We start from the raw sequence: 25,289 nt of genomic DNA on the forward strand, positions 1-25,289 counted from the left end.
ATTATGACGATCAGCCCTTTACTTAAGTGAAGAATCTTAATCTTTGGTTAATGTGTTAGTGTCATCCAAAATTTCGATGACGATGTCAATAACATGCGTCATTTGTTATTTTAAGCACAACATAAGTCACTATTATTACTGGCACAAAATTCAGGTAACAAACATCTTCAAATGGACGATCAGAGATCTGTACAGGGGACTTGTAAAGTATCAGAAGCAATAAAAAATATATACGATGTTTTATAACAGGGTATTTTTATTAAATCGACTTTTGGTGAATCATTTTAAGGTGAATTTTAACATGTGTCTTGACTACGTCCATACTGGAAACAAATTTTCTACAGCAAAGTGGTTACCAGGGTTTTTCACACTTTTCTTCAACAATTTTACATTAAAGTGTTGAAGGGATTATCAGCCCAAAGAGGTTCACACAAGCCTGTTTTCTGACTATGTTAACATAACAAAGTGGGATGTTCATATCGTTCAAGCATAATGTAACACTAAGCACTGGGAACGAACGTGTAAGGAAATCCCGTTATTACGCATCTTCATCCCAAAATATTCTTGGCCCCTAGGCTGTTATAAAATTAATCAAAAAGTAAAATGCACTGGGAACGAGGTTTATTCTCAGCTAGGCGCTCGCAGAAAAAGGCACATTCATAAAGGATGTTAGCAGGCCTCTCGTTCTTATATAATGTGGATGAAACCGGGCAAAAATAATAGGAATTTTTGGAGAGAAAAAAGGGACACTTTTCCACATTTTTGAGACTTGATAAGAATATCAAAAGTAGAAATAAATGCATAGAATATCTGGCTGGCTATTTCTAGAATAATAATATCCAATTTGTCGCAGTTGAAAGTTTGAAGAAGTGTGATTGGTCTAGATTTATGGTGTCCTTGGAAGCTGAAGTCCGTCTGGTAAACATTTTTTGCACAGTGACGTAGACAGCTATTTAAATGAATGCAGCATTGCTGGTCTTTAAAGTTTCCTTGAGCTTTTCGTCAAAACAATGTTTTACACTATATATCCAAATGACAATAAAAGAATTTTTTCAACTCTTCAGTCATGCAATTGTAACTACATGAATATAAAAAGTAGGTAGCAATTCACTATAAGGTACTAGTTCACTATACAATGAGGTCCTTTCCTTTAATGGTAAGGACTCACGCCCCAGAAGAAATATTTTTAATACCCTACATTGGCTAATGATACATCATCTTCACAAATATCTGCTATATGAGTCATGGTTGCTAGTTAAGGCCCTAAACTGTAACAAAAAACATGCAAAATAAAAAAAAAAAACAAAAAAATTAATGAAACTAAAGGACAAACTGGACAAATCGTTAGACAAAGAACGGAAAAAAAGGTAAGCAAATAAAGGAAATGTACAGAACACGAGAGGAATGGGAGCCCTGGGTGAATACTACATGCACAATGATAACCACAACAACAAGAAGAAGGTGGAGCAGGGTGAACCACAAAAAAAAAAGAAGTACAAACTCTAAAATGAGAGTATGTTGTTTTCTTTCCATGTAACGAGCAGTTATAATAAAAATCTATAAATAAATAATGTGTGATAAAAATGATATAAAACAGAAAAAAAACACTCAACAAAATAATTTTAACAAGGTTTTTGAAAAAAATATTATCTTTCGTGAGAAATATCGTAAACCTTCATTTACGTGATTATAAACAGTTAAAAAAGTCACACAAAGAAAATGCAACGAAGAAAATAACTCGACAGAGCAACTAAACATGACAAACAGGTTGCTTTAAGAATATAAACTCTTAGCTATATCTCAAAACAACAGGCGTGAATATGTGATTTTTATTCTGTGGCAATGTAACTCAGCCCTTCTTATTCTTACTTGTTATTTTTTTTATTTATCAAAATTCAAATGTCGAGAAAAATTGCATTTTCATAAAAAGATATAATTCTTCACAATGCCAATAAAACAAATATTAACGAGGCGCCAAATACGAAATATTTTGCCGTAACGATTGGGGTATAGTGTACGCTTTCTCACATTGATCCAACCAAGTTCGCAAAACGAAGCTACACTTTTCTGGATCACTTGGTGCAATATCCAACAAGGTGTAAGCAGTCGCAATGTGCACGCTTTCTGCTACTAAAGAAGAAAAATATACTATATATAACACTTTGGGGTGAAATATGAAAAAAACCAGGTTAGATTTTGTGTTATTAACGATTAAGGCAAAGATTGTGGCGAGTTCAGTTTGATATTTAGTGAATACTTTAAGGATGGCTCACTTTTATTACCATCGACCACAAGTAGAACGACGCGATTAAGTTCTCATGCAAACACATGGATGACAACTTGACCTCTCTACGTTAGGAGACAATTTTAAAAGAAGAGTACTTAGAATCTTCCCATTGACATTTTTCGTGCGGTTTTCCAGGTTGTTTGCCACCATGAATCGTTAGCAAAGGAAAAAAATAAACAAAAAAATTCAACAAGAAAAAAACAAGAAAAAAGAACAATTATGTGCAACGAACATACGATGAAAAGAAGTGTTTACAATAAAAATAGTAGCTAATGAAACATGCTGAAAGGGGAATTAAAAAAATAAAAATTTACGGACGTGTTAGCCCGGCGGACTACTTTTTCCAAGGCGGGACATGCGCACTGTTAGATATTGCGTAATATTTTAAAAGTAGCGCGAAAAATGTCGAGACGTGTGCAATAGAATTAATTCATGCTTTTTGCTGCTTTAAAAATTAACCAATCAGAATGTGACCAGGCGTGTGCAAATTTTTAGATTTTGAGATCTAAAAATGTTAGTTTTTGTTTTTGTATGTGTTTGTTATGATGTTTAATCAAAAGCTGAATTAAAATAAGGATGAACAATAAATACAAGCTTTGAGCCTAGTGCAACAAAATGTAGAGGTAGATATTAATGAAGTTTTAACTTCTTGAAATAATAGAAACTTCAAGTGGCTGTGGCTGAAGATTTTTTGTCGAAGGAATAATTTTTTCGTGGAGATACAGCCGCGATAGTCTTTTCTTTTTCCCTCATAAGATATTTTTTAAAGAAAAAAAGGTTTTACAGCAATCAGGATCGTTTTAGAGAATAGGTTCCAAAAAATGCTGGCTTTTGCATCTAAATTACATTCGTCAAATCATGGGGCAACTTGATACATAAAACACACAATTTTTTTTTTTTTTTTTTCAACTTTCCGATTTTTTAATTACTCGAAATATTTAATTCAAATAAAAAATGTAAATTTTTAACAGAGAAAAGATGATTTTAATTTTTTACATCTTTTCAGTTTATTATCTTATGACAAAAAAAAGAATATTCGATAGGAAATATATTTAGATATCAGATTTATAAACTTTTATATCACAGATTAGGATATATAGACAGTATCCTCAACATGGCTAATAGGTGCTTCATACTTCCTTAACTTATAGGAGAACACTCCAAGTTGAGTTTTAGGTATAAAGTTTGAGACCAAAAATAAAAATATTCCCGTTCGCATCAGTAAAACAAGATAAACACAATTTAACTTCGAAATACTACAATAAAAAAAAACAACAGCGAGTTTTAACTTTAAATTCACCACCTCTTACATCGTATATAGATTAGCATTCTATATCTTCAAGAATGTCATAAGAACAGTACTGTCAGTTGTGTGTTCACTTATTAAAAAAAAAGAACTCCGACGAGCAGCGGATGTAGCAGTTTGAATATTACATACGTACCTGGTACTATAGTATACTAAAATTAATACAAATACAATTCGTACCTGTTTCGCAGTCTAAAATCTTCTGCAAAAAAGAGGACAGAGTGCTTGCCAATTCAGTGAAATCTCGATAACCACAAGCGAAACCGCCACGACAAAGATGACCTGAAACACAAAAAACTCCGTCACTTTCAGTACTAAATTTTTCGTTAACGTCAAAACAGATATAATTATTTTGCAAATTCGAAATGCTATCCTGAATTATATGAAAGAAAATCTATGCGAAGTAGTAGTCTTGCTAGGAAAGGATCAAATAGTTATTCAAGAGGAGAGCACGGTCCAAATTTTTGTAACTTCTTTTCATGTGGTACTTTTAGTTAGCACAAAGCAGGCCAACAAAGCAACAATTAACACAATAATAAGTCTAACAATAACTTTAACACTCAACACAATTTTATACGAATAATTTAACACGATTTTAGGAAATGTTGGTAAATTTCAAGTGTTAATATCTAATGATTGTATTCGTTTTTCAGTTCTATAGCTATTAACATTTAAAAACACAAATCTTAGCACACCAATAAAATAATATTGGCTGGTTTCTATGCACATTGTTACTCCAACTGACATACTGAGATTCACAGGCATTAATGATTTGGCTAAACTTCCTTTCTCTACTCTCTTAAACGCTGAATACAAACTGACAAGAAAAAGGAAATTCAAGAAGCTTTCAGTAATTATCTTAGGAGTTTACGCCACTTTCTTTCAAGAGTAACAAAAAGTAAAGGTAAACGCTTTCCATAACACGACCACTAAAAAAACAAAAACTGAAAAAATACATTCCAAAAAATTATTTTCTATCAGTATTCCAGTTGTTTCCAGGAATATATTCTATGTCCACGAGTTTCGGTGAGAGTCCTGTAGTTTCCATTTTAAAACTTGTATTTTGTGACAAACGCCCTTCCCTTTCTGATAAATCATACATCAAAACGCTGTCGATCGCCTTGTCTTTTACAAGACAAATGACTGGGCGATTACTGGCAAATTATTGTTCTTCTGCAATACATTTACAGTGCATATGCAGCATTCAACATTCTCTGACTTGATCATATATGGAGGAGCGATAATATCTCAGACGATATATTTCGTCAAATGAACCAATAAAATAATTCGCAACCAACACGTCCTACATAGTGTTGAGACTTACCTATTAAGCGTATAACAATAGCCACAGTATCATTACACACACTTTTTTCACCCTCCGACCACGCCCTCAATACATTCCACGATTTTTCAACAATAAGCACATTATAGCACCATTCCCAACCCAATCGTTTACATAACACCTGCATGGCTTTTATAACTGGGAATACAAACTCACACATCACCAAACTTCCATCTAAAAAATAACACACGTTTGCGAATAAGTCCCCGTGTAATGTTTATTAAAGAAACCTCAATTAATGATATTCGGTCACAACGTCACTAAAACACTATAGTGGTGGGATAGCTTATCTCACTTCAGCCTACCTTCTGATTTCGTCACGTACGAAAGCTGGGAGTTGCATAGCAGGGAGAACAATTCACTGGCTACATCTTCATAATAACATGCATTTGATGACCACTTAATGTCAAGTAACTTCTCCAAAATCTAAAAACACGAGTTTTAATAATCAGTTTTAAAACTTGGTAGGATGGTGAAATGTTTCGATTAAGATAGTTTCATATAGGATGTCTGCATGCATGTGTACAGGAAAATAATGATCTCATATTTAAAAGGTGTAAAAGGGTTATTTCAGTTATTAGCATTTTTTATATAGCTGTCGACCTTAAGACCACGTGCAAGGCGCCAGTCTGATACAACACGAAACATTTCACAATTTACTTCAACTTTTACTTCAACGATTTTGTCGATTATTTAATTTTTGCAGGTTTAGTTTTAACAAACTGCCAAATAAAACGACAACTTTGAAACTTTTATTATGTGCAATGGCTAAAGATTTTTTATACCGTCCTTTGACCCTCTCAACTGTAATGAAAACGCTACAAAACCACTTTAAAAACACATTCACAGTTTTAAAATAAATACAAAATCTGGAATAAGAAAAAAATCTGTTTTCCAACTTAGTAAAACGCATTTTTTGGACAAGATTCCAATAACTTAAAACTATAGGTAAACAAATGCACCACACTGTTTGTCTAGAGGAACAACTGCAGTCGACATTAAAGTATATTTGTGTTACCTTCTGGCACGTTGATTCCTTTCTGGCCACTGCATCTCCTAATGCAACCAGCTGAAGAACAGCAGACAAGGGAGAAAGTTTCACTTTATACAACGTTAGCTTTTCGCTTTCATCTTGATTGTGTGACCAAATATCTGCCCTTGCGAGAATAGAAGGCCATACGGAATAACAAGTTACAAAAACCATGGGATAGCTGATTGGGAGTGAATCGTACGCCAGTGAGTAGATGAAAGACACCAGCTCGTCAAGTCTGTCATACACACGACACGTTGCTGCATAAAAACGGCTAAAAAGGGAAAACATTGCAAGACTGATTCAAACTAAATGTAGCCCTTTACAACCAAGTTGTGTTACAAATAAAGGTATAGAAATGTTAAACCTAGCCAAAGAATTCTCAGGGAGTGATTGCATAAACTACTAAACCAATAGTTGACATTTGTTTAGAATGAAAGATGCAGACGAAGCACATACCATAATGCCATTCTCTCACAGGAAAGCATTTCTTGGTTAGAGAATATTGTTTCGTGTAGCAGGTTAAGCAATGAGTTACACGCATTCTCCAGATGTTTTTCTCTTGTGATTTCTTGAAATATCATTAAAAGACTATGTTCAGCTGGTGTTAAAATCGGCGTACACAGTTTCTCAGCTTTCGGATGACAAACTCGAAAAATGTTTTTTCGAAGTTGCGCGTCTAAGTCCAATTCCCCACTGTTTTGTTGTGAACGTCTTTTATTACATTCGGTGCAAAAGTCAGGTAATTCCCTTGGGCATTGACATGTCAACTGAGAACAGACTTGACACATGTTACCCTCGCACTCACAAATTGAATCACCCGTCTCCAGACATCGCAATATTTTCGGCAGTAGTGTTTCCTCGCAGGTACGCAACAACAACAAATAAGCTTTGTTCAGGTTAATCACGTGACTTAAATTTTGACGATCTCTTAGAGCTGCAATCAAGTTATCCTGATTTATTGATGTGTTCAGATACTTTTGGAGCAGTTTTAAAGTAAAGCCAACTTCAGTTTCTTTAGGGTTGCGTTTCTTTTTATTTTTGTCCAGCTTCTTGGAGATATTGGTGGGAAATCGTTTTACTTTCCCTGGAGCAGCCACTACGGAAATTTCCATATTGCCAATTGTTTTTTTCTGCTTGTCAACTTCAGGTGCAATCCTTAATGCTTCTTCATCACTGTTAGATATTTCTCCTTCTTCTTCTTTAGTTTCTGTAGCAGAGATTTTGGCAGTTACCTCTTTTTCTGATACAGGTCTTGTTAAATGTTCGGTAAATTTATGTGCAGAGGAAAGACTCTTCATAATCGGTTGCTTTTTCTTTGGAATAGTAGCTTTTTGAGGTTTAGAACTAGTTTCGTCTTGACTTGAATCTTCTGTGATAATTTGCAAACAATCATCTTCAGAACTGCTAACGTATCTCGATGAATCGCCCTTCAGTAATGGTTGAGGATTTTGTTTCTTAGAAACTGCACCAGACACAATTGGGTGTGATACCCTATTTTCATGCTTCCTGTTACTATCTCTTGTTACTACTGATATCGTTGTACCAATAAAAACGGGTGTAGCCTTAACGATACATTGTGGCATGGTGGTAAGGAGAGAAGAACAGGTGGTTGTACTGCTGCATGTCGTCGCACTGATAGCTGGTAATAAAGAACTGTTGGAAGTTCGTGGGACAGTGATATATGTATGTTGTAACGTACAACTATCCATAGCTATTGATGTAGTAGTACATGTAATTGGCAACTTAGCAGTAACAAGGGATGTTATTGCACTGGTAACTACTGACGAAGTAGTGACTAAAGATAATGATGTACAGGTATTCATGGTTACTGATATGGTGGTATCCTTAGGTAGTGACTTAGGTTTGATTACTGTTAAAATCGGACTCTTTTTATCTGATGTACAGTCATTCATAGTTGCTGGTACAGTGGTATGCACTGCAACAACTGTAGGTGTGGCAACAGATGATGATATACTGTTAACTGCTAGTGAAATAGTGTCCACAATAGGCAAGATACAGCTATCCAAAGCTGCTGATACATTGTTACCCCTAGTTGGTAAATTAGGTGTAGTTACAGGTGAAGACACACTTGTCACTACTGATGTAAAGGCATCCATGCCTGTTGATACTGTACTATCCACTGCTGGAAGCGTAGGTGTGATAACAGATGACACACTGGTAACTGCTAATGAAATGGTTTTCGGTAATCGAGCTAAAGGAGTGGCAGTTGGGTTTTTTGGTAGCATTCTAATATTTGTTGCTTGAGACATAATTACATCGGTGACTGATGATACACCTGTGTCCACAGCAGGTGATGCAACGCTGTACATCAAAACTGACGTCGTCGTGAAGGCAGCAGATGTGGTAGTATAGGTGGAAGATAATTTACTTACTTGGTTTAGCTTGGAAGTTGTTTCAACGACTTCTGACTGTTTAAAGGAAACAGATGAAGTAATCGTCTTTGGGACTTTAGATAACGGAGCCTTTGAGATTGTAGATGAGTTGCACAGCCTTTTTGTGTTATGGCCTTGTTTCTTGTTCGAATTTGATAAGAAGGTTTTAAGTTTTTTAGCACAAGCAGCATGCTGCTCATAATGTGATTTAGAGGCAAAATTTGCATCTGCCCTTTCTATGATTTTTTCAGCAGCATTTTGTCTCATTGGATTTGAAACTAATGGCTTGTGAACTTCTAAATTACCTTGTGATGTTGCTGTACTAGCGACAGGTCCTCTGCTAAAGTTAACTATTGTACCGTCCGTATTTTTAACACTGTTAGCAACTGTCCTGGAAAAGTTCAATTCTTTAGCAGCATTCAAACTTTTATGTGCAAGAGGCTTTGGTACAAACACGGTGCTGTTATCAGAACACAGTAATGCAGAACCTCTTATTAATGGAGGTGAGGTAATTTTTGGCGAAGGAGGTAAAGGCGAAACTGATTCCGGTAGGGGTGTTGTAGGTAAAGGGGATATTATGGGTGTCAGCATTGATCTTCTCGGGGAAGGGGGTATCGGTGACAGTGGTGGCGAAGGTGGTTTAAACATACTTGGACTAAGCGATCTGCTGCGATCAATACGCTGTGCTGGAACCGAAGAAGTACTACTACCGCTAAACAATGAATGTCTTCGCAAGACTGTTCTTGTTGTTCTAGTCACACTTGCAGGATTTGTTTTTGCACAAGTGAAAGTTACTTTTGGACAATTGTGACTTGCAATGGTGGTGAAAATGCTAAGCGAAGTCGCTACAGGGATCCGATCAACAACACTATTTTTGTGACTATCCTCAGATGTAATTGGAGATAAGTAAATATCACCAGTTGCTTTATCTGGGTTTATGTTGTTGCCATGCACTTCTTTTTTATCACTTGTATTTGTTGCCAAATCAAAGGAGGCTACCTCCGAATCATTGGCATGCTCTTCGAAAAGAGAGGTCTTAATTGCAGGTTTATCGTCAGAAATGCTTTCTAATAATATAGGCATTGCAATAGACACAAAATGTTTTCTTTTAGTGATTATTGTTCTACGTTTGTTTGTATACTTTTTCACACGTGTGGTAAGTGGCTTTTTCTTGATCACAATAATCTCATCAGATAAATTGCTTTCCACTGAACCACTATCATTCTTCTTCGGATCAGTATTTTTCTCTAATTCAGTATCATCCGGATAAATAGTCTCTTTTTCCTGTTCTGTATTTTCTTTATCGTCATTCGTATGCACTGTAATATTTTTATCAACAACCCGACTTTCTTTTTCATTCACATCAACTGGTAAAGGCGATGGTGTCAACTTCATTTTGGTTTTAGGGGAGTTAAGTTCACTTGCTGAAGCTTTTCTTTTCCGTAGTGATATTATTGATGGAAGAGATTTGTTGTGTGTAACAACATCATGGTGTTTCGATTCCGTATCGTTTGATACACTGGGTGGTTTATTCGGAATATTGTTAGTAAAAGAGCAAATTGTTTCACTTTCATCAATGTCTTGATCTTTAACGCTACAAGACAGGTCCATTGTTGTTTCAGAATTAAGATCAAATGTTTTACTAACATCTCGACAATTTGTAATTATTGAATTTCCTGTCTTCGATTTTGATAACGATTCCTCCTTAAATGTGTTTCTATGTATTTTTTTGTCTTCGTGCTTTACAACATTTTGCATTGCTGAAGGTGGTTCTGGTTCAATATCACTACTGGTTTTTTTAACCTTAAAATCTTGACTTGATGTGTCCTGACTTAGGAAAGTTATAGATTCATTTTTACTGTTAAATTCTTTCTCAAAATGTTTTATGCACAAATTAGATATACTTCGAGTAACTGGCCTAAAAGCAGAGTCTGAATTAGTGCCTGAAAATGACAGTGATCTTGAATGGTGGGGTTGCATTTTTTTCTTGCCAACCAACTCCGTACAATTATAAATTGCAGTCTGTTGTTTTGGCGAAGATAAATTATATCCCACACTGGAAACAACAAAGTCTGTCTTGGTGGAATTAAGACTTTTGTTTATAACTTCAGACTCGTTAAAGGTACATTTTTTTTCATTATCTTGTTTTTCCAAATTCTCTTTCTCTTTTGCTTCTGTGTTGTTTAATGTATCTTCAGATTCTGTGTTGTTCATTGTCCCTTCATATTCTGTGTTGTTTAATGTTTCTTCATATACTCCATTGTTCAATGTCTCTTGAGATTCTGTGTTGTTCAATGCCTCTTGAGATTCTGTGTTATTCAATGTTTCTTTATATTCTGTGTTGTTAGTAAGAGAATTATTTAAACTAATTGTAGTTTCCATAGGTGTACCCAGTACATTCTTAAAACTGTTTTCAGATAAGTGTTCTATTTTATCACTGCTTCTGAGAACATTTTCATCAAATGAGTTTGTGTTTTCGATAGGAATATCAGCTAAAGGTGTGAAATCCTCATCATTATCTGATTGACTGATATCACCAAACAGTGTAGCCTCATCATTCATTGCAATGTCACTGTCCTCTATATCAACATCAGCATCTGGTATCTTTTCTGCTTCTTCGACTAAAGGAGAATTGCGATTAAATTCACCCTTGTTATTATTATTACTATTTGGTACTCGTAGAGGTGATGGAGGCATTGGGGATAGTGGCGGTGATAGATATGTTGGTAGGCGAAGCCTTGTTGAAGATGTCATTGTAGAACGTAATATCTGATTCAACCGATATTTTAAATCGTCATCTACATGTAAAGAAAAATTATTTAGCTTTCAAAACAGGTATAATTAACGTACATACACCCATGAACACAATATTTATAAAAATAGCTATTTTAAGCTATTCCTTACAATGGTTAGTTAAACAGCATCACCTAGTGAGTCTTCAGTGGCCTGTAGGCTGCAAATGTTTACGTTAGTAATAAACAACCTCGGAAATGTGTTACCTACACTCCCTATAATGTTCAAAACATGGAAGCATCTACACCACAGCCAGGAGTGTTGAAATTGGCAAAGTTTAGAACTGCTTAAGATTTGGGACTCATTTAGATCCACTGTGAACATACAGGTTCAGAGTGCACGCTAGATAGAAATAGCATTCTCAATTGCTTATGGTTACAATCTTCAAAATTCCACACTCCTTTCCAGGTGATAAGAATTTAGGTTAGAAAAAAGTTAAAGAATTTAGAGCTCCAACTGGAAGTATGTATAATCACAAAGTTTTCAGAAATTTTCCATGTGCTTTTTAATATGCAATGTTTTGTAGTCAGTTTTGGAGTCCAACTTCATCCAGCCTGCACTTAACAATATGTTAAATCAAAAAAAAAACTTGGAAAATAAAACTCACCACTTTCGCTTTCACTATCGCAGCTTGAATCACTGGATGCTGACGAAGACGAATGACTTTTCGATTCCTTCTTAAATCTATTTAAAAAAGAAAAGAAAATGCAAAAAATAATAATGTACAAATATGTTTTAATGAATTCTTCATCAGAATAATGACAGAGTAAGTTCTGGTATAAATAATTTGAATATAATAATTAAAATGGCAGATCCAATGTCTTCAGATTATCTTCGTGAAAGGTACATACACCATGTTCTTTAGAAGTGTTTTCCTTTCCTGTCCTTGATTATCTATTGCCGTGTTATGGTGATAGTGAGGTGGAGACGGTGAAGGAGATAATACCCCACTGGGAGACTTTCGGCTTGCCTTACCTAAAAATATTTGAAGTGAATTCTTTGGTAAATTCTGATTCCACATTGCAGGCATAAGGAAAACAGAAATTAGCAAAAAATAAAGTTAGAGAATCACATCAATCAAAAATTTTATTCTCCAAATATTCTAGCTAAACTTGAGATTTTGAATGCTAGTCATAAATTTCTCATTATATATTAGTATAAAAAAATTCTAAGAATGCAATGTCAAAATGTGTTGTTTCCAGGTTTTAACGGCGGCTTTAAACAAGATATATTTTAAGTATTGAAGAAAACAATCAATAACTCCACAAACAAAAATAATAAAAAAAATAAAGATTATATTTTCATACCAGATGTCAAAAGAATCTACATAAAAATCTCATCAGATCTTACTGTTACTGTGGAAAGTTTATCATTTCTTGAACATCAGATCTATTTTCTACTACCAAACTACGTTTGTTAGATATAAAAGATAACAATGCTAAAAATCATACCAGGCCTGGGTTTCTGCATCGATGTTCTGTTCTTTGTCTGAATAAAAAAAGAGATAAATATACACATAATGAAGATATTTTGAGAAACTTTTAGATGAGACAGGTTGGCAAAAAAAAATTGCATGGGTGCCATGGTTTCTTGAAATTCCAAAGACTAATATTTAAAATAAGTCTTAAATGTAGAACACATCATGCTTGAGTAAATTCACTCTGAAAAATAAAAAGGACGTTTTAAATTAGGTGTCAGCTTTTGACCAGAAATCAAGATGCTGCAGTCTGATCTGTGATCATAGTGTGTTATCATAGTAAATCCAACGATAACATCTTTTAGTCGTAACACAATTATAAAGATGAAAAATAACTAACAAGGAGGTTAGCAAGAAAGCACATTACCTGCAGTTTATGAATTTCTTTTGTTAACTTTTCCTTCTCCTTCTCAAACTGTTTGCGTGCTGCAATTAAATTCTTCACTTGTACTAAAGATGAAAATAAAATTTTTATACCATATTATTGCTATTAGTGTTACTGCTCGATGAAGCAAGCGAGACAAAGACAATCTAACCTCGACTTTGTTTTAATTTTTCATTTAACTTGTCCACTAATTTTGCTTGATTTAATACTCTAAATAGAAATGCAAACAGAATAAAAGAATGAATAAGATACTGTAAATACAATAAAAGCCACCTTCAGCTTCTGAAAAGTTTATTACTATATAAAAAAAAATGCATGCATTGCAAAATAATTTGTAAACTCTAAGTAAGCATCCATCTTGAAATGTAAATAGAGATAAATAGGAGACCATAACTTTTTGCAGAATTTATTTATGCAAATTTGGACCCTAGTAGCAAAATTAGATTCTACAAAATTGCAACATAAAGAGCAAAGCGCCAAAGTAGGTAAGTTACAAAATTAAGTTGTGCATTTTTAAAAAAAAATAATATATTGAAACGTTAAATAATTTAAAATTCTTGTAGACGAAGAGTAAAACGCTAATCTTTGAAGAAGGTAATTTTCAAATGATATCATGTTGCGATATACTTCACTTTATTTTCTTATAAAAAAATCTAGCTAGTAAATATTTCTTCTCTTAAGGTAGTATAGCAACGTCAACAAAAAGGTAAACCTACTTTTTCTTTTCTTTTTCATGTTGTTTTATAAATTCTTGCTTTTCCTTTCTCAAGGCCTCTTGTTTCATCTTGGATGAGAATATCAGTTCTTTAGCCTCATCAGCATCAGTCTTAACATTAAAAAATATATCACATTTTAAAACAATTCTTGTTATTAAAAAGGGGTTCATACAAACTGTCCTGAGTTTATTTAGCAAGATAAAAAGATATATTTTATTTTTTTTAGTTTTAGCCTTAAACGGATCCTGAGGTACTTTTACAAGTTGGACTTACCTGAAAGATTTATATAAGAAATTTCCAATGACATATTCACTTTTTGTTAAAAGTTCATGTAACCCCAGATATCGTTTTTTAAATATTTGTTTTTGTTGCCGCCTTTATGGCTGCTTCGATCTTTTTGTTGGATAAAAATTTCAGACTAGCTACAGTTCTTTTTAGTGGCACGTGACCCTATTACATAGTATTTCAGTAGCGCTCACAAATTAATGACTTTCACTCTCTATTACTAATGACTTATAGCCAAACACAATTAATATACTGTCGCAACAAAGTTAAAAAAATTCGAAACTTTTTATGGGCTTATAGTCACACCTTGATATTTCGTTACTTTTATTTGCCTTCCAAAATATATCCTTTTAAAATAACAACCATATACACAAATGTGTGACATGTTATAAATGATCAGTAACTTTCACAACCAGCGTCTCAAATAAAAGTCCTTTGAAATAAAAATCATGCACAACTTGGGTCTCAAACAAATATCCTTTGAAATAAATATCATGCATATTTTATTTTTCGTTTGATTGCTCAGCTATGTGAGGACATATGCAGAATAATTTTAATTTTATTTTAAAAAAATAATTGTTCGTAGAGAGGTTTCGTTTCACTTTGTCGCGCGAAGCTATTTGTTCTGGATATTCAGTCAGTAATAATTAAAGCCCTACTAAAAGAATACGTAACAGGGTCACATGCCAAAACAAAAGACCGGAGCTAGAATGAAAATTTTTACCAAAGAAGAAGGTTGAAGATAACCAAAATGGTGATCGAGCGACAAGAAAATAAATATTTAAAAAGCTATATCTGGATTTACATGAAGTTTCAACAAAAAGTGAATATATCATTTAGCATTACTCATGCAAATCTTTCAGATGAGTCCAACTTGTAAAAGTACCTTGGGATCCCTTTAAGGTAGTATGTAAGATAACTAGTTTAACTTACACACTACTGTGTGAACTAATTCGAATCAAAAACTAGGATTTCTCAAATATTCTTTAAATTAAATTAAAAATACATAAAAAGTTTATACTTGGATAGAGGCCAAGTGCTTCTCTATCTCTCCTTTTTCCACTTGTGCAACAGATTTCTCATATTCAAGTCTTTGTATTGTCTACAAAAAAGGCTCACAGTATAAATAACAATCCACAATTTCTACAAAGAAAAAAAGGATGTGGAAGAATTTGAAGAAAAAGAATAGCATTAGTGAGTTTTGTATGCTTGACAGAACTGGTCAAAAATCATGATACTTTTTTCTTTTTGGATTATTTATAAGTTTTCGTATTGCATGTAACATTTTTTGTAAAAACCATGCCAATTGCCAGCAATGTTAAAGCGTTGACATATAAATATAGTTTTCGATGTTGTAAATTTAAAAAAACAATTCTACTGATTATTTTACACTCAGTGTAAAATGGTTCTGCATTGATTTAGCACTAGTCTAACGAACAGTACAAACAAATTCATTTTAACAGTGCTTTAAAATAAAAAAAGCTTTTCTACCCCTAAGCACCTATAACCGAAGTGGTGTGTTTTTAGGCTGTTGGTGCTTCAAGTTGTCAATAAACTAATTTAAAAAAATGTTCTGCCCAGATATAATCTGGATTCCTCACTGGTGACATACCTTTTTCAATGGTTCATTTGCTTGCACAGTCTTCTCAAGTTGAATACGCAGTGATCCATTTTCCCTGAATAAAAATAAAAAGTATTATAGCTGCAGGCAAGCTCTACATAAAACTGTCTACCCCAGTCTTACATGCACTCACACTGTTCAGAGGTCCTAAAAACCTTAAGCTCCTTTCAAAACTTCCTTTTTTGTTCCAACTTTTTGATGTTTTCTATCTTAGCCAGTTGCTGTATTATTTTTATTAGAACCAGAATTCAAAAAGGGTGTTAACAGAAGCATATAGGAAACAGATTAGCATATGTTACACGTACAGCAAGTAACACCTGACAAATTATTATGGAAATTGTATTTATATGTTAAAAAATGTTTCTCAATAAAATGTGTTCCATATTGTTTTCTAAGTAACCCATTTTCTAAGGTTCTACCCTTAAACCGGGCCAAACATTAAAGCTTAACAAGTTACTTTCAGATAAAAGAGTTTGGAAATGTGTTAAAAACCTTGCATAGCTCCTAAGAATTTTGACTTCAAAGTTCTACTAAGCAACCTTCACATCACATTCATCCTGTGATCACTTTTCCCAGTTGGAAATTGTGTTTTCAGAAGGAAATATATCAGTGAGTGTACACAATATAGTTATTCTTCATGTGTGTTTACTACTGGCAAATATACAATTCCAAAAGGTCAAGGTAGATAACCATCTTGACATCCAAAAAGGCTCTTTACCCTTAGCAACCCAAGATTGTCTTTGAAAATGAGGTTACTTATAGAAATCATGTACATTCAAGTGTAAAATTAAAAAAAAAACAAGCTCTGGTTGTTTGCAGTTGAAATTAAAAGGTAGCAAGTTAAAAAAAATACTGAACAGACTTAACTAAATTTACTAGTTCATATTTATTATGAAGATGTTTTCAATAATACTTCATGCATGATAAATTAAATAAATTAATAGAGTGTGACAAATCAACATCATACTTTTCTCGAAACAACTTCATCACAAACAGAAAAGAATAAACACACTGTTTATATTTTCAATACATCAGAAAATAAAAAATATTACCCATAACAACTATCTAGTTTTTTCTTTAAAGCACTGTTGATTTTAATCTGTTTTTCAAGCTCTAAAAAATATTGACAACTGTTACAGAAATCTTCTAAACAACGAACATTTGCTTGCCTTTTGACTAAATTGTTTTAATTTCTTCTGTTGGACAGTCTAATTATTTATTTGTGCTGTTGCATCGCATTGCACAATGAAAAAGTAAACTGTAGCTTCTCAAAATATTAGGAAGAGTAAGCAGAAAACATTTTTCAAAAAAAAAAAATTCTAAATACCCTGATTTTTCTTGTGATACTCTGTGATAAGTTCACTAAAATAAAATTGAAAGTCAAATAATTTTACTGGCTTTAAAGGTAAATTCCCCAATGTTAGGCATGAGATAAGTAACAAAAAAATTAATATTAATAGGCTAAATTTGTCTGGAAATACTGAATATATATTAGTTTAACGACTATTAAAACATTTTCATCTTCATCTGGGACCAAAATGTTAATCTTAAATAAAACCATAAACCCTAATATCACTTCAAATGCTTGTCAAAGGCACATGATCCTATACATTTTCTTGATCACCTTTTCTTAAACTGTACATAATTGTACATAGGCAAAGTTTTAAAATAATTTTTTTGTATCAATGAGTCATTGCTGACATTATCAAAATTTAAATGACATATCTTTTTTATGTCATTCTGCCTAGGATTTTTCCAAAGTTTAGTGACTAGTATTTAAACAAATATTACACTAACAATCAATAAAACGTCTGTTGCAAGGGAAAAATATGACACATACCTTGTCGACATTAATTTTTGCTTAAAAATGTGAAAGTTTGAATGTGCTTGTTTCTTTACTGTATTCATTTCCTAACAAGCAATACACATGCAGTTAAAGTTACTCCAAAAATATGTAAAGCAAACTATACACAGAAGGTCAATGTTAAAACTACTTTTCTATAAGCTAGACTTTTTATGGGTCCATTAACAGTGCTCTCAAGAGATCAGTGTGTAAATTTGATCATTGATTGTACTCGCAACTAATTACCTCCCTCAGTTTTTTACAGTTCGGACAGACATCATTTACAGTCTCCTCTGCAACAGTAATCTCATTAATACCATTGCTAACAATGGGTGAGTAGCTCAAGGGTTTCGTCTCCTCAACATTAATATTTATTTGCCCCACTTCTTTGTCACAGTTTTCATTGAGTTTATTCTCACTTGTCACTTCTGAAGTCTTTTTTAAACTTTTCTTACTCAATAAATGATTTGGATCTGTGATAGCTATGACAGGAACTTGGCTGCTAACATCAGCACTTTTTAAAAGGCTTAAATTTTTTTTAGATATTGCATGAATAAGACTTTTTGAAGCCATTGCTGAAACTTCCTGGTTATTTAATTCATCTTTTAAATCGTTGGTTCTCATCTCAGTTCTGCTATTTTTAACTTTATCAACAGCACACACTGCAAACTTAGAGTGCTGAACAGTAGAACTTGTTTCTTCAGTGTCCTGACAATTTTGCATAATGCTGTGGATAGATCCTGTTGATGATTTGTCGATTTTTGGCTTTTCCAATTGGACATCGGCAACATCATTTTTAAACGTGGTAGTACCAGATTTTACAGACAACATAGAAAGTTCTGCAAACTCAGCAGCAGCTTGTCGGGCTTCATTCTCTTTTTCATTTTTCATCTCAAAATAATCTTTCCAACTGCACATAACCTTGTATTTTTTGTAAATCTAAAATATTAAAAAAAAAGTTTTGCAGATGGTAAAAGCAAACATTTTAGGTAAAACTGTAATGTGTTTTGCAACTGTAATTTGAAAAGTTTGAATTTTGAAAATTAAGGAAAGACCTATTTTCTCAGAAAACTTTGTTTACATTAATTATGTCATGGCAAATATTAAAATTTTTATACAGTTGGGGGACATGTAATCTAAAACTTATTGCAGGGAACCACAATTGAGAGGATGAAAAATACATGGGATATTGAATTGGCGTCACACTATGTAAGCAATTGTTGCAAAGTGCCAACTGTGTGTGAAGATAGTCTACAGGTTAGTAAGAAAATCAAAAACTAAAATAGTTCATCTGCAAATTAAGATAAAAATACTCGCATGCTCAAAAACTTGTCTTTAAAAGTTATGAAGCAAGAATTTTTTGTTGTTGTTTTGGGAGTTATTGGCAAGATTTTTTTTTTAATTTACACAGCAAGAATTTTTTTGTTGTTGTTTAAAGGTTATGCAACAAGAAATATTCTTGTGCTATTTTGAAAGCTATATATACAGCAAGAATTTCCCTGTGCTGTTTTGAAAGTTAAACAGAATATAATTGTGTTGTTTTAAAAGTTATATATATATACATCAAGTTATATATACGTGAGTTCTTTGAGAATTTATACACTCAAAATAATGAAAAAAAAAAGAAGTTATTTTCATAAAACGTTTAGTGTTCTTTTAATGTTTTTGCGAAGTCTTATCAAAAAATCTAAATCTAAGAGCAAAATCTTTATATGGACCGTAGTTTAGTCGACAATATTTAAAGTTCTTCACAACATAAAAATTATTTATTTAAAATTCATAACAGAGGAGTGTGTTACGACAAACGTATTTTACCGTGTCTCTATTATTTTTCCTAAATAACTAAAAGTCCTGCAGTATTAAATTTTCTCAAACGCAAATGTTAAACATATATAAAAATCCTAATGAAGGAGGGTGTTACGACAATAATAATTCTTTTTTCACAAGATTGATAAGAAAATGTTGGTTTGTTTTTCTCTTTTTTTTCTTTTAAACTTTTTTGCTTTATTATTTTTTTCTTTTCGTAAAAATTAGGATCGGTGGGGCCCGTAGGGCAACTAATTAAGTTGGAGTCATCTAAACAAGAAGGAAGCTTACGATGACAAAAGTATTTTTGATTTAAAAAAACAACAAAAAAACAATTATTTATATTTAATGGTGTTATTCTCTCATGCGTTAATTAAGTGATTATTATAATTTTTAAAGATGTATCATGACAATCTCCATGTGGATCGCGAAAAACACAATGCATTGGGAAAGTCGACCTCAAAATAGAGTGCAACTTTCACGATGCTAAAAAAATATACCATCAAGACAGCATCGCGAATCGTGCGTGATGCGCATGATATGCGGTCCACTATGTTAGGAGTCCTGATCCCAATACTGTGTATGTTTTTTTGAAACAAAAACATTCTTACATGATTAAAATAACACGGGATAAAAAAAAAATTCTTACTTTGTTATGTCTAAAAATTTGTTTCGATAATCACATTAACGGTGAACACCATTATTGAACAAAAGCCAACTTAGTACATACATATTTTTGGTTTCTTACGACATCACGCAGCATACATAGCTCAACAGGACTTGTAAAGATTCACTCACTTTTTGGTCATCCTACAGTGATTAAAGTTTATCGCGGTTTCGGGCAGTGAGGAAGACAAGCGAATTTCTACTAGGTAGCAGAACATTATTACTGTAGGAAAATTAATTTTCAAGAATTTAGCAACATGCGAAAGAGGGTAAACAGAGAAATTTACAACTTTGAGACTGTTTTTGTTTTGTTATCACAAAATCACTTCCCACAAAATCACTTTTATTACACTTTATTGTGTATAATCATTTGAAGTTTTGTTTTCAAATGTAGCAAACTAAACGAGGTACCTGTTGTCTTTCAAGATGTTTTGATACAAAAAAAATCATGATAAATATGAATATATACATGCAGCAATATTTATTTTTTTCCGAATGATAACTCATGTTTAAAAATTTTAAAACTTATTTATCACAGTGAAACATCATTCTATTCTGCAGAAGATATTTATTTCAAAACATGATAAAAAAAAAACTTTTAGACAATCGCAAGAGCCACAGTTTAGCATTCCCTCACCTCATTAATTCAAAATGCGTATGTCACACAAGTGACACCAAACAGAATGTACTAATCAACACTGTCATGGCGGCGACTGTGGGACTACTTTGACCCAAATATCTCAAGAAATAAAGCTCACAAACATAAACAAGAAACCGGGTCGGTTTAATATCACACATAATAAAAAACATTTCAGCCAACGCGTTCCTGCAAAGAATATGTCGATATGATCTCAATCCAGATATTATTGAAAAAATTATAAGCTGCGTTTCCAGTTGCATCACTTGCATGTCCGTAAATTGTGTATTTGAGAAGGGCGAGATAAAATCAAAACTAAATTGTTTATGAAATTCGTTAGAACATGGTGTGTCAAAAAAGAAAACTAGATAAGAGTAAACCCGACCTCAAACGTGTTGATGAAGAATTTAAAGAATGCAGTGTACAAGCTCGTCAAACTTTCTGCATGTTTTTTAAATTTTATTAAAAATTCTTATCACTCCGGACAAACGCTTTTTTTTCAAAAATACATAGTTGTTGTATGCAACCTTTATCCTCTGTGCGTGAGAGCTTATTTTAAAAGAATATGCACCAAGAAAACAAAATCAAATACGAGTTTTGCTTTTGTAACAGCGAATGTAAAAAAATAAAATAAAAAACATACACCTTATATAGCTATATTTTTCAAAAAGTTGAAACTTTATATGGTAATATAACATTGTCCAGATAAGACACTATAAATTACACAATACACAAATTCTTCCCTACGAATCTTAAGGGATCATCTCCAAGATCCTTTTAGTTTTGATACGAATTGAAACGATTTTTCATCGTATGGAAATCGTTTCAATATTTTTTCACATCGTTTCATAATCGTATCATAAAACGAATTAAATGTTTCATATATTTTATTTGTGAAACGATTTTGTATAAACTAAGTAATAAACTAAGTTTTGAAACTATTTTGAAACGATTAAAAAAAATTCTGAAACGATTTGATACGATTGTCAAACTATTACTTGTGATTACGATGTAAAAGTCTTTGAAGTTATTGAAACGAATTTTGAAACGATGTTGAACTAATCAAAAACCAATTAAACTTATATATAAATGTAAAATAATTGTTTCTCTTTCTTTTATTCAACACAACATCCACATCATCAACAACATCTTTTATCGTAAATATCGTAAAACAGTTTTTCAAAAACTAAAAATAAACAGTTTTTCTTAAAACTAACAATTTCCTTAATGTAAAATATTCCGATGAAAAAAAATTTAAGAACGAAGAACGGTGATAAAATGCTTTTTCAGATTGCATTTTAAAAGTTAAATAAACTAGCGAAAAGGCATTGTTGGTTGCGCGGGTTAAATAAAGCTTTTAAGCGATAGAAATTATTATATTTTAACAAAGATTGAAACTTTAATTTTGATAGAAAAGCTATTTTAGATCGTGTTTTAGAAGTTTAAGAATGAAAAAACGGCGATAGAAATGTTTTTAAGATCGCCTTTTCAAAATTTAAGAACGAAAAACGGCGATAGAAAAGCTTCCTTATATCACATTTTAAAAGTTTAATAACAAAGAGCGGCGATAGAAATGATTTTTTAGAAAGTTAAAGAATGAAGAACGGCAATAGGAAAGCTTCGTTAGATAGCGTTTTAAGTATTTAAAATGTTATCAACTTTATCAATGTAACACGGCAAGCCATTGTTTGATAGTTTTATAAAATAGACAGCAAGATGCATTGTTTAAATCTTCTAAGAGATAGAGCTGTTGCGCGCTTAAAAAAACAAAGACAATGTTTTTAACAATAAAATGTATTGTGATACTATAAAACGTCAAAAGTTACATTTTTAGATTTTTTCTTTCTTTGGTATTAAAATTTAATTTGTTTTCGAAATCTTATTGCGAAGGGAAAAGTCCCGAACGTAGGGTTTTTCCGTTTGCATTGCTAAACGTTGCTTTTTATAAAAAGAACTTTTAAAAGTTTCGCATGTTAAAAAATATGTTTTGACGATAAAGAAATATTGCTAAAAGTTTTAAAAACAGCATTATTTTTTTAAAAAATATTTAGATCATTGGATTTGTTGTTTTTTAAAAGAGCTTATGTTTTTTAAATATATCGAGATTAAAATCGTGTTACTATAATTAGTTTCGTTGTTAAAAAAAATAAAAATTAAATGGCCTTCGGATTTTATTTTTTTCTTGCGCAGAATATTGTTTTTAAACAATGTTTCTTGCTATGTTTTTGTTTTTAACACAAAGCAATTATTTACACGCAATTTGAAAGGATCTCGCTATCCTATTGTTTTCTTTAATGAAAGCAATTATTTTTGCAAGTTGAGCGTACGCATACGCCTACATCTGGACTGTACTGTAACTTTGGATTTATATATAGTTAATTTCTCAGTGACGAGGAAACCCTTTGCTATTTACATCTGTTATCTAAATGCTTTTTTCTCCTAGCTAAATGTTTTGTTGCTACATTCAAACATTATTTTTCTTCCTAAGCATGAATTAAACAATGAACTCTCGAGACTAAATTTGGCCAATCGCATTTAATTTTATTGTTTTGTAAGTAACCAAAAATAAAATGTGCCCAGCAGGGAAATTTGAATCCAGTGAGAATGATGTGCACCCGAATTTTGAGTGACTTCCCTAATTACTATAAAATGGGTTGTCATAAATTATAAGTAGCTTTCAAGTCTATCGTGTAGCCAGCATTTCGCGGAAAGTTTAAAGGAGCATTTCAGTACCAAATTTCAGCACTAAATTTTATTTCTATGAAGCTTTATGTTCTTATATGAAAAATGTTATTAAAAATAACGTATATCAAGGATATGCGTCTTAAAAAACAAACAAAATAATGAATTATTACAGATCGTCTATAACAATGATGTACAGAAGATTCTTTCTCATGTTTTTATAATTTTATTATCCATTCAAATCTTACAAATCATAGTGTGCATAATAAAATAAGCAGCAGTAATAAGTAGGACAAAGTTTGACGTGTTTTGTGAAATTGTATTTTTAATTTTTTTCACATATTTTGTGGGCACCTGTAGTTTGAAAGTAGCGAATATAAAAAAGAAAAGAAAGAATGAATATCATTCAAACTAAAATTGTTACATTTTTTACTGTTTTTTAACAGCATTTCTCAATTTAGTCCTAGGCACTAGCTTGTGAAATACATGTGAATAACTCGTAAACATGATACCTGATATATTGTTCTATTACCAGAACCAAATCATTTCAATATTCTCAATGTTATTGCAAAGATATAAATAGATTAGAATAACATTCAACACAAAAGAAAAATTTATCTCCAGAATCGTGTTTTAGAGAGAGTGAGGAGATCTTTATAACGCAGACAACTGAATTTCATTTCTTATTTTTAGACTTAAAATCATTTTTCAGAAGTGACGCTGGTTTGTTTGTTTGTTCAGAAGCAAAAGAGTTCGCTTAAAAGTTACAACTTCGCCGTAAGGCAATTGAGGTTATCCCTCGTTCTGGCTATCATATATAGCTTGCGTTTGTGCGCACTTTTCCGCAGTTGAGTTGAATATAACGCGAATCAGTTTAGACTCATCTGGCTCTTCAGAGTGTCAGGTCCCTGTGTCATGGTTCCAAATGGGACTGCTGATTCGATTGTATAACAACAATACGCCAGGGCTTAAAGTGTTAGCATGTAATCTCATTACCAGTTTGAACTCACTATTGAACATAGAAAACTAACGAACGAAGAAATTAACACTGTAAAAATATGTTTTTCAATAAATCCAACACCAACATAAAAGCATATTGGCCGCAAGTGCATTCTCCGCCAGTTTCTCGTTTAATTATATTGTTTGCCTTTCGAGCACGCTAGCGAGTACTGTAGCAAAAATGTGCGAGTAATTTTGACGTACTCATACTCGCATTATTCTCGCCTCGTACTCATTGAATACCCACTAAAGAAATTACTTGTACCAGTAGTTTAATACTCATGTATAGTTACTCCCGATTGATACTGTATGTTTCCATTGTTTTAAAATCGTATTATGAAACAAATTCCATGTTTCATATTTTTTTTGAAACAATCTTGAAACTAATTTGAAATGATTTTAAAAAAAAGTTTGAAACGAATTTTATATATAGCTAAAGGTGAATTGATTAACATATATTATTTGGACAAAATCACACTCGTTCGCTTGTCCCAGGCCTCTTAATTTTTTGCTGACGACCCCATAACTTGGGATCTGCATGTCAGAAGAAACATCAAACTTGGCAACTTTAGTATAGAAGCTGCTCCTAACTAGTGTCTTTTTTGCTATAATGCAACTAGCTAGCTATATCTAAACCTGCTTTATATGAAATGCTTTTGAGCAAGAGGCTTGTCAATTTACGAATACACTTTTAATTTTCTCAATATTTTACAAGTAAAAACGTGTTGGACTTGGTGTGTATAGCTTAAATTTGAAGGAGAAGATCTCAAAGTTATTTCATGAAAAACTTTTTCAAAATATTCCAGGAACATATTTTAAGCGAATACAATGCTAACTCAAGCGAACCTTGGCAACGAAAAAATCTTGTGGATAAGTTAAATACTTGCACCAAATCCAGAGCTCTCTCCACCATCTTGGTTCCAATCGACAAACGGCAATAATTAACAGAATACCTTACACCACATATGAGTAATTCTGTTTAATACAAAAAATTCCAATTTAAGTCCCGATGCCCGAA

General features: G+C 32.5%; 1 protein-coding gene across 3 annotated transcripts; it reads right to left on the reverse strand.

Annotated features, from left to right (window-relative positions):
* Positions 1-1,503: 1,503 nt before the first annotated feature.
* LOC130640725 (mucin-16-like) lies at positions 1,504-25,226 on the reverse strand. 3 transcript variants are annotated; one of them, XM_057447247.1, is made up of 19 exons: positions 25,118-25,226; positions 17,728-18,420; positions 17,479-17,549; positions 16,966-17,000; positions 16,691-16,751; positions 15,630-15,693; positions 15,039-15,119; positions 13,733-13,842; positions 13,168-13,226; positions 12,999-13,081; positions 12,606-12,642; positions 12,006-12,129; positions 11,762-11,838; positions 6,425-11,159; positions 5,954-6,239; positions 5,241-5,361; positions 4,918-5,109; positions 3,774-3,875; positions 1,504-2,127 (listed from the first exon to the last, which is right to left on the reverse strand). In XM_057447247.1, exons 2-19 carry the CDS (start codon positions 18,397-18,399, stop codon positions 1,964-1,966), a joined length of 7,074 nt encoding a protein of 2,357 aa, XP_057303230.1. In that variant the 5' UTR covers positions 18,400-18,420; positions 25,118-25,226; the 3' UTR covers positions 1,504-1,963. The 3 variants fall into 3 exon arrangements, with proteins under 3 accessions (XP_057303230.1, XP_057303229.1, XP_057303231.1); XM_057447246.1 differs by having other exon boundaries at positions 1,504-2,130; XM_057447248.1 differs by lacking the exons at positions 15,039-15,119; positions 15,630-15,693; positions 16,691-16,751; ... (2 more) ...; positions 17,728-18,420; positions 25,118-25,226 and adding an exon at positions 14,006-14,159 and having other exon boundaries at positions 1,504-2,130.
* Positions 25,227-25,289: the final 63 nt, after the last annotated feature.

The sequence above is a fragment of the Hydractinia symbiolongicarpus genome, chromosome 4 (assembly GCF_029227915.1).
Source record: "Hydractinia symbiolongicarpus strain clone_291-10 chromosome 4, HSymV2.1, whole genome shotgun sequence".
NCBI lineage: Eukaryota > Metazoa > Cnidaria > Hydrozoa > Anthoathecata > Hydractiniidae > Hydractinia > Hydractinia symbiolongicarpus.